General features: G+C 42.8%; 1 protein-coding gene across 7 annotated transcripts in view; it reads left to right on the forward strand.

Annotated features, from left to right (window-relative positions):
• Positions 1-8,762, forward strand: part of nalcn (sodium leak channel, non-selective) — a 78,059-nt gene extending 69,297 nt beyond the window's left edge. For 4 of the 7 annotated variants that reach the window (XM_029458872.1, XM_029458875.1, XM_029458874.1 and 1 more), the window contains 13 exons: positions 2,509-2,615; positions 2,737-2,811; positions 2,925-3,044; positions 3,131-3,199; positions 3,363-3,511; positions 3,669-3,762; positions 4,229-4,361; positions 5,314-5,429; positions 6,034-6,191; positions 6,906-7,056; positions 7,171-7,320; positions 7,457-7,574; positions 7,853-7,995. In XM_029458872.1, coding sequence (XP_029314732.1) covers positions 2,509-2,615; positions 2,737-2,811; positions 2,925-3,044; positions 3,131-3,199; positions 3,363-3,511; positions 3,669-3,762; positions 4,229-4,361; positions 5,314-5,429; positions 6,034-6,191; positions 6,906-7,056; positions 7,171-7,320; positions 7,457-7,574; positions 7,853-7,995 — 1,583 coding nt within the window. Of the gene's footprint in view, positions 1-2,508; positions 2,616-2,736; positions 2,812-2,924; positions 3,045-3,130; positions 3,200-3,362; positions 3,512-3,668; positions 3,763-4,228; positions 4,362-5,313; positions 5,430-6,033; positions 6,192-6,905; positions 7,057-7,170; positions 7,321-7,456; positions 7,575-7,852 lie in introns of all 7 variants that reach the window. The other 3 variants (XM_029458876.1, XM_029458877.1, XM_029458878.1) reach the window with 1 other exon arrangement.
• The last annotated feature ends 998 nt before the right edge of the window (positions 8,763-9,760 follow it).

Here is a 9,760-nt window from a genome sequence, read left to right on the forward strand (position 1 = left end):
ACAAAGACATACACCGAGTGCTTTGGCGATCATTCTGTAAATAGGAATCAGCGATGGAGCACCAGTCTTCCCTGATTGATCACGTGGTGCGCCTGTGCATTGTTTAGTAGCACTTTCATGATTAATCCATATTTAATAGTCCATGTTTTTCATTGTGGATTGATGCCTCAAAGGATTCATCATGACACCCGAATGATGACGAGCAGCAGTAGCGAAAAAGCTCAATAAGAAGACGGATACCCTGAACTGATCAGACACTTTGTCATTCATGTCACAGCCCTCTACGGCGATTTATTGTATCACATTTCCGCATGTTGGAAGTAAACTACCAGCTTTATCCACACTAAATGAACATTTATGAACACGCATGAATGTTGAATTTACTTTAAATCGAGATTAAATAACAAAAATGCCGTTTTAACCCTTTTTAGATCAGATCTGAGGTCATATCGTGCAGCTATTCAACAACTTCTGCAAAGAAAATATCAGTTTCCTCGAAATCCAATCATCTTCGCTTCCTGTAAAACAAAATATCACGAGTGCTTACATAAGCTAAAACCAACCAATAATATCATGACAGCCATCCATCAGTAATTATTCAACTTTTAGCGACAAGGCAGGTGTGTGTGGAGCCGCAGTCCTCTGTAGCTCCGCCTACTTTTCTGCATTCCAATTAAATGTGAAGGATCTGATTTAAATCCCTCTTGTAAATGTACCCCCCTCAAATATTACATTACAATATCACTGGGACTTCATATTGCTATCGATCACACTTCAACATGGGAATACTGAACATTGACACTGTTGCTCTTCCTCCTGTGAATAGAGTCGTGGCAATAGTCAAAGTGCTTCGGAGGCATTGTGGGAAATCGCCTGTTAGTACGGTTGAGGCTGAGAACTAAAAGGAAAATCAATGGTTTTAGTTCTAGTGAGCAGTGCTGCTGACACCAGCAGTATCTACCCGACTTTGATCCTCATCCAGAGAGCCCTCTGCTCCGGTGCTCATTCACTACTGGCAGATCGCTGCAGCACGCGGCCCTTATCAAAGTACTTGCTAAGATTGCCTCTACGCTCAGCAGTCACGTGTAATCACAGAGGCTGCCGCTAGATGTAATGTTGTTAAACGTCTATTTCATGTTCATTAGATATCAAACTCCCTGCTTTTGAAGTGGACAGTTGTAACAAGGATCTCTTCTAAGATGAATTTGTTGTCACAAGGATAAAATCTCTGCAACGTTTTTCAGATTCAAAGCTTAGAACGCTGACTCATGAAAACGAGCATTAATTTTAAAAAGTGCGTGTGAATAAGGAAATACAATTTTGGAAACCCGGAGTGCAGTGATAGTCCTCCTGTTGCAATCATAAAATATAGTATCATTAGGTAGGAGTTAGGATAGGCTTTGGTAATAGCCAATCACATTAGTTCCTCTCATCCCTTTTTTAAAGCAGCTTCCGTTTTCTAATGAACCTAAGAGAAGACTCTACATCTCCTCTTCAAGTTCCATTTTGGTTTTAGCAGATGAAATACAGTCAGCCAGTGAACAGTAACTTCAGTTTATTACTTTTTTTCTTGACACAAACACGTCTACACACATTAATGTATGTGAACCCTACGGCACACAAGCAGTCCGTGAGTGCCATCTGCAGGACAATAAAGGGTACGACCACAGATGTAACCATCAGCTGACTTTTAAAGCCCCCTGCTCCAGACAGTTCAGAAATTCAAATGTGGTCACTGTCTGGATCAGAGAGTCCCACCCTGGCCGTCAGGTGTCAATACTCTGCCAACTCTCTAATCAACTATGTGCCCCCCAAGAACATTGCGATCATCCACTGCTGGTTTGTTAAATGTTCCCAGAAATATCCAAAAGAAAATCGGGGATGCAGCCTTTTGCAATTATGCACCAAAGCTATGGAACACTTTACCTGCAGACATTAGGGAGGCAAGCTCGCTCAATATCTTCAAAAGTAAACTAAAAACATATCTCTTTACTTTAGCCTTTTAATGGTGATATTTTATATCTCTTTACTTTAGCCTTTTAATAGTGCTATTTTATATCTCTTTACTTTAGCCTTTTAATAGTGATATTTTATATCTCTTTACTTTAGCCTTTTAATGGTGATATTTTATATCTCTTTACTTTAGCCTTTTAATAGTGATATTTTATATCTCTTTACTTTAGCCTTTTAATGGTGATATTTTATATCTCTTTACTTTAGCCTTTTAATAGTGATATTTTATATCTCTTTACTTTAGCCTTTTAATGGTGATATTTTATATCTCTTTACTTTAGCCTTTTAATGGTGATATTTTATATCTCTTTACTTTAGCCTTTTAATAGTGATATTTTATATCTCTTTACTTTAGCCTTTTAATAGTGATATTTTATATCTCTTTACTTTCCAATGTGAAGCACTTTTGGCTGCAATTCTTGTATGAAAGGTGCTATATAAATAAAGCTTATTATTATTATTAATAAAATCTCTGGTCTTCTCTCTGCATGACAGAAAACGGGGGTTTCCGGGCCAAGATGTACGACATTACTCAACATCCCTTCTTCAAGCGGGGCATTGCTGTGCTGGTGCTGGCACAGTCGGTGCTGCTCTCAGTCAAGGCAAAGCCTTATTCTTTAAATTCCTATGAATATTTATTTATTCTGCATGTCAAGTACATTAAGATGTTTCAATAAATATAATGTGAGCTGACATACTGTGTGTGAATCTGCTCTTCTGCAGTGGGACGTAGAAGACAACGTAACGTTTCCTCTCGCCACCATGTCGGTGGTCTTCACCTTTATATTTGTACTGGAGGTGAGCTTGTCATCTACTCCTCCATCAGTTTCAAGGTTTTTTTTTACTTTGATTTCCCTTTTATGGGCGGAGACGTCGGTCTGATGTTACTTTGTGTCGCCGTTGTTACCCAGGTGACCATGAAGCTGATAGCCATGTCTCCAGCGGGTTACTGGCAGAGCAGACGGAATCGCTACGACCTGCTGGTCACAGTGTTGGGTGTCATCTGGATAGTCCTGCACTTTGCCTTACTGGTTAGACAAATTGTCACATTAACGGAAGTCAATGTTAAGCATTTTAGCAAATGCTACATAAATAACTCATCGTTTCCCCTCTCTAGAATGCGTATACCTACATGATGGGCACGTGTGTGATTGTCTTCAGATTCTTTACAATATGTGGGAAGCATGTAAGTTTACTTGCGTGCAAGAACATACTTAATAGTCGGAAGAAAAAAGAGAATATGTATTGCAACAACAGAATATGCTTCTGTGTGTGTGTGTGTGTGTGTGTGTGTGTGTGTGTGTGTGTGTGTGTGTGTGTGTGTGTGTGTGTGTGTGTGATGAATAAAGGTGACTCTGAAGATGCTGCTGTTGACCGTGGTAGTCAGCATGTACAAGAGCTTCTTCATCATCGTGGGCATGTTCCTCCTCCTCCTCTGCTACGCATTTGCCGGCGTTGTTCTCTTTGGAACTGTCAAATACGGAGAGAACATCAACCGGTAAGGATTAGATCTTCTGTTCATCGACCGGACCCGCCCGCGTTCCTTCTTTGTGCTGCTTGTTCCCTCTGATGAGCACCGCAGGCTGTGTGCAGTAGATACAGTGAAACTAATCTTTATAGACTTGTCTGATTCTTTACGTCTCCCCTGATTGCAGGCATGCCAACTTCTCCACAGCGGGCAAGGCTATCACCGTTCTCTTCCGTATTGTCACCGGGGAAGATTGGAACAAAATCATGCATGACTGTATGGTAAGAGGAGCGGCAGGTCCAGCACACACATCCCCACAGACAAAAGGAACAGACCATTTATTCCCAATATAAAAAAATAAAAAAGCTGTACACTGTAAACATTATATTTTGTGTTGCGAGGGTCGCTTCAGTGTTCTGCCGCTGCCCCGATACAATGGAGGCGAATGGATTTTTGTTTGTGGTGCTCAAAGCAAAAGTTATGAGTTACTCTGGGTACTCCCAGTTGTCTATACAACTTTGGATACTTCACAGACCTCACTGTCAGCAGTTTTGACTAGAACTGCTTTCTAGCAAAGAAATAACCCCAATGAATACTGCTGACGTGGCTATCTGCACGGCTGGACATCACTCCGTAAATGGGACGATGTTCTTTTTTGTAACTTGGGTGAACTGCCGCATCATTTCAGGCTAAGATTAAATGGCCATTAAATTAAAAAAAAAATGGTGTGTTTTTTTCTGTCCCCAGGTACAGGCTCCGTTCTGCACCCCGGATAAACATCGATACTGGGAGACTGACTGTGGCAACTACGCTGGAGCGCTTATCTACTTCTGCTCTTTCTATGTCATTATAGCCTACATCATGCTCAACCTACTCGTAGGTCAGTGTGTGTAGGTATACTTGTATTGATCGCATTGTGGGGACCAAAGCTTGTTTACTCAGCCACATTATGGGAACTCACCTTCATTTTGGGGACATAACTGCGTGCATGCCTCAAGGCAATTCAAAAGGAGGACAAACTTGTGCTTTGGCAACAGCAAGGGCTCTATGTCATGCTGCTTTTTATTACGCCAGACTGCAGAGCTCATAAAGCACACTTACGTGTGGTTTTGTCATCCCTCCAAAGAAACAATAAAGAGTTTCTCCTGAGACGAGAGTTTAGTTTATTACAGCTTATTATCAACACAATGATTAAACCCCTTCATGCAGAAATGATTATTTCTTTCTCACGTCAGGGGCCGCCATATAAGAAGAGGGAGAGAGAGAGGCGGAATGACATGGCAGGAAAAAGAGTTACACAGGAGGGCATGACTAAAATTAAATCGTGCATGAGTCTTAGATATGAACCATCTTTTTGGAATTTAATCTACGGTGTGTATTCTCTGGTTCTGTGGACTGTATCTGTATCATTCAGCTTTGTATGGGGGGCTATCTTGTCTTGACAGACACAGATGGTGAGGCATAACACACAGATACTTATTATGATATGAGAGCAACCACTGACCTTTTACCAAGAACATTCCTTCTAATAAATCCTAAACACACACACACACACACACACACACACACACACACACACACACACACACACACACAAAGGAATCGAGTAGAGAAATGAAGTCAAGGGGATTGTCTTGTAGCTTGAGCTCGTATTATGAGATTGGTTGACTCGTATCGTCATAGAAATAAATTGATACTTTCGAGCTATAAAGGGCAGCGGAACAACTTGCTTTCATTGTTATATAAACGCAGATGACGAATCTCGAAATGAAAACTGGCTATTGTGGAATATTTGCGTCTGTGAGTATTAATTTCTCTTGCTACCGCTGCAGCCATCATCGTGGAGAACTTCTCTCTGTTCTACTCCACTGAGGAGGACCAGCTGCTGAGCTATAACGACCTGAGGCACTTCCAAATCATCTGGAACATGGTGGACGACAAACGGGAGGTGAGAAACCATCAACCGGAGAGAGGATGAGGACACAGCCGAGGGGAGAGGATGATGATTGTGTATGGCTTCGAGCGGAGGATAATATGGAGAAAATAAAAGCAGGATGAGAGCTAATGAGAAGGGCTGAAGGGAATGAAGTATGGCATTGAGTGATAGGGAGTATAAGTAATTATAACAGTGTGTGCGGGATTAAAAATGGAGTCCCCCCCCCTTTTCTCATTTATCCATGATGTCATCTGGATGTACCGTAGGCTTTTCTTTTGAATTATTTGTGGAAGCATGTACAATTATAACATACTAAACAATGTAGATATGTGAGGCACAAGCTGTAACTGCAGTCTGATATCCCATATCAAGACTCTTCCCCATTCATCGGTATGTGAGGTTTCAGACAGTTTATGCTTGAAACAGAGGAAGTTACCGCCTCATGAGAGATTCCAAACAGGGCAGTAAGAGGATTACATTCTAGCTTGTGTTCAGAACTGATTGAAAATGAGAAGTTCAACACGGATGTTGAAGATTTAAAAGTCTCCGCTTTATAGACTTGAATCACGTCAACGCCTCATGAATAACCCAGTGACTTCTACGACTTCTCCCCCAGGGTTTGATCCCCACATCCAGGGTGAAGTTCCTGCTCCGTCTGCTCCGGGGCAGGCTGGAGGTAGACCTGGACAAAGACAAGTTGCTGTTCAAACACATGTGCTACGAGATGGAACGACTGCACAGCGGAGGGGATGTGACCTTCCATGATGTGCTCAGGTGACCGTGGAACACCACATACACTTCCATGCAGATACAGTGTGTAAATATGTAAGGCAAGGCCCACTAGGGTCACACAATGTAACGTCACTACCATGCGGCAACCCTCGGGTCTGAGAAGTACCTAAAGCCTGCATTCTCTCTATTATCCAGCAGGGGGCGAATCCACAGTAAATGAGAAAATGACTTCTCGCATACATGTATTACATCAAAACACATTTTAATAATGGACTAATGGTTTGAATCACTAGTGTCAAGTCTTCGTTAATACAGCATGATGTTCATATTGTACATTTAGAGTAAAAAAATCAGCATTCGGTTGTACTTAGTTCCTCTTGTGTCACCTCTGCTTGCAAAAAAAACCGAGGGATCGTCACAGGACGAACTCTTGCACAGGAGGTCACACAACGTGCTTCGAAAGAGAACTGAACTGAACGTCTTCCACAACTTGAATCCCCCTTATTGAAAGAGTAGAGTTAGTCATATCACATCCCATCATTTCAGGCTTTAGAAGTCTTTAAACTTGAGTTAGATGGTTCGGTGCTGCTTCTGTGCCACGTTGCCTTGCACAGCTCTACCTGTGTAAGTAGTATCTCTGCTCTAAGGCCCTTGATGATCTTTGATTTTACCGAAGCGTAATTAATTCCACTAAATATGTCCCTCTTTTGGCTGTATGTCTGTGTGTGTGTGGGGTGTTGTTGTATGTGCATACAGCATGCTGTCTTATCGCTCAGTGGACATTAGAAAGTCTCTCCAGCTGGAGGAGCTGTTGGCCAGGGAACAGTTGGAGTACACCATTGAAGAAGAGGTTGCCAAACAGACCATACGCATGTGGCTCAAGAAATGCCTCAAGCGCATCCGGGCGGTTAGTCTCTCCACAGCAAATCACACAAACATGCACTAATGTTTTACAAAAAAACACACATGTACAGTACACTGTACAGTGTCACACACTCACGTTGTCCGTGTGCACTTGCAGAAGCAGCAGCAGTCGTGTAGCATCATCCACAGCCTGAGAGAGAGCCAGCAGCAGGAGCTGAGCCGCTTCCTCAACCCCCCGAGCATAGAGACCACCTTGCCGAGTGAAGACCACAATACTAACAACCCAGACAACCCCTCGCAGCCTGAGGTAAATCCCCATATCCACACCCAACCTGCGTACACACTCGCACATGCTCACAGCTTGACAGATATTAAGATCATCATATAATCTGCAGGTGTTGCGCTTGATGTGGTGAAACAAAGGATGTGTCTTCTTTGTTTAGATGAGTGGTCTCCAGCAGCTACTGAGCCCCACGTTGTCAGACAGAGGAGGCTACAGGCAGGACTCTTCAGACCTGGGGAGACCCCAGAGGAAGCTGGGACAGTGGCGGCTGCCTGCAGGTGTGTATGGCTCCGTATAGTCCATTGAAAGTGGTCTGTAGAGGATGTTCTGTTAAAGTGAGTTTAACAAAACTGTATGTGTGCTTATATTACCGAAAGGTTGACTTAGTTATCCAGACAGGTCACTTAAAAGCAAACTCTTATTTTAAAATAGTGGCCTGGCGAGAGGCAAGGCCCCCTTCCCCCCCCCCGAGGTGGAATTTTAATAATGAAGACGAAGAAATCCAGGTGGAGATGTCAGCCTGTGAATTCTGTGCTCTTTGTGTTTGTTGTGTCAGGTCGCACAAGTGTCAAGTCCATAGTGTGCAAGATGAACCCCGTCAACGACGAGGCCTCTTCAGGGTCAGAGGTGAAGAAGTGGTGGACCCGTCAGCTGACTGTGGAGAGCGACGAGAGCGGCGACGACCTCATCGACATTTAGAGAATGAGGCCGCGGCGCGTCCTGCAGTTATTTTTTTTTTACAGACGAGCTTTGAAGCTTGCTGGCTGACTCGAGTCGTTTCCTCGCGCTCTCCCCCGATCAAATGAAAAACAATGCTTTTTTTCTAACCTCTTTTTAATCCAGGTTCAGAACTGTTCAGAAAGTGTGCTAGGCTGTGCGTGCAGGTTTACCACGATGCTTTCGTTTGAGGAGCCATTTTGACATGCGGGGACAATTTCGTACCTCTGGGATAGGTATTACTCTTTCTCTGTGATCTCCACTCATTATGATGCCTGAGGTTTTCTATGCAGACACAAATGTTGTGAAGGCAGACTGTGATACGAAAGGACATGTTGCATTCATTACACAAACCAAGAAGCTGCTGCTCTATGTGTTTTCTACTGTTCTGCCTGTTTTGTGTAAACGGTAATTACATCGGCGCAGCAACAATATGTCGTGTCGTCCTTTCATGTCAATGCTTCGTCTCTGTCCTTCTGTTTCAGTCCATGTTTCTGATAGCGTCTCTTCTGGTCTTCAGTATTAATTGTATAAACATGGATTTTTCTTATAGTCACTTTATACTTAAACCAGGCTTCTTGTTCTAGTTGGTAGAACAAGCACATTAAAGCAGCTTTTAGATTTATGACTCTGAATGTAATTAAAAGTCAAATCTATCTTATGTATTTGTGAGGAGTCAAAACATGTACAAGTATTTTGTAAATTATTATAAATCAAATTCTAATAAAGATCTGCACAGGCATTTATGAGCAAAAACAATTGTCAGATTTCATTTACTTTACATTACAAACTTTGAGCAGACACTGACGAGCACCATCCGCACTTTTCTCAGGCGCTGTTCAATATGACACAAGAAATAGTCTAAAATATTAAATCCCAAACGTTCTCTATTTTCCTGTAGGAACTTTGGCTCCCTATATGCTTTTAGTCTACAATGCATGGGGGTGTCCTGAGTCTTTCCTCTTGTCCCCCTTCACCAGGACTTGTTTTACACTGATTCAATTTATGGGGAATTTAATTACCCCCTCTATGAGTTAAAATTGGGATTAGACTAACGAAGGGGGTAATTGAGAGGACAGATGCTGTTTAATGATTCTCCTCGCACACATCTGCTCAGATCAAACGCTGACTGCAGTCCCGGTCCCTTCTCTGGATAACACTGCCCTCTCCTGGATACATGCTGAGCTGCCCTGCTAAGCTGTTGAGCATTTTATTTCTGATTGTATGGGTCCCAATGCTATGTATAAAATGCAACTAAGTGACCAAAGGAGAATTGACTTCATTCTGAGGCTGTGGTGCAGGGCTATTCCTTTTGACTACATTACATTGTACAGTATCGTCCTCCTTCACATACTCATTATTAAGTCATTGCGCCCAGCACTTTCACAGCGATGGCCGATGATGACAGTCCTGTCATCTGCTCTGAGCGGCTCGCTGTGGACCGAGATGAGCTCAGTTTGCAACCAGCCGCCCGGGTCAGCGTGAATCTGCCGTCCGCAGAATGAAATGTAGTTCATCCAGTAGACGGGCACTGTGAGTACACACATCCACTCACACAAACAAACACATAAACAGAGGTGTGTGTGTGTGTGTGTGTGCATTTTAACCCCCTGTGTTCCTTGATGTATTTCTTTCTCGTTAATTCATCTCACAATCGCTCCGGGTTGGATTTGAGCTAATTGACTAATGCACTCAGCTGCTGCCGGCAGCAGCTAAAGCATTTTACCTTAACAAGGGCCCTTGTTAG

This window comes from Cottoperca gobio, chromosome 21 (genome assembly GCF_900634415.1).
Source record: "Cottoperca gobio chromosome 21, fCotGob3.1, whole genome shotgun sequence".
Taxonomy (NCBI): domain Eukaryota; kingdom Metazoa; phylum Chordata; class Actinopteri; order Perciformes; family Bovichtidae; genus Cottoperca; species Cottoperca gobio.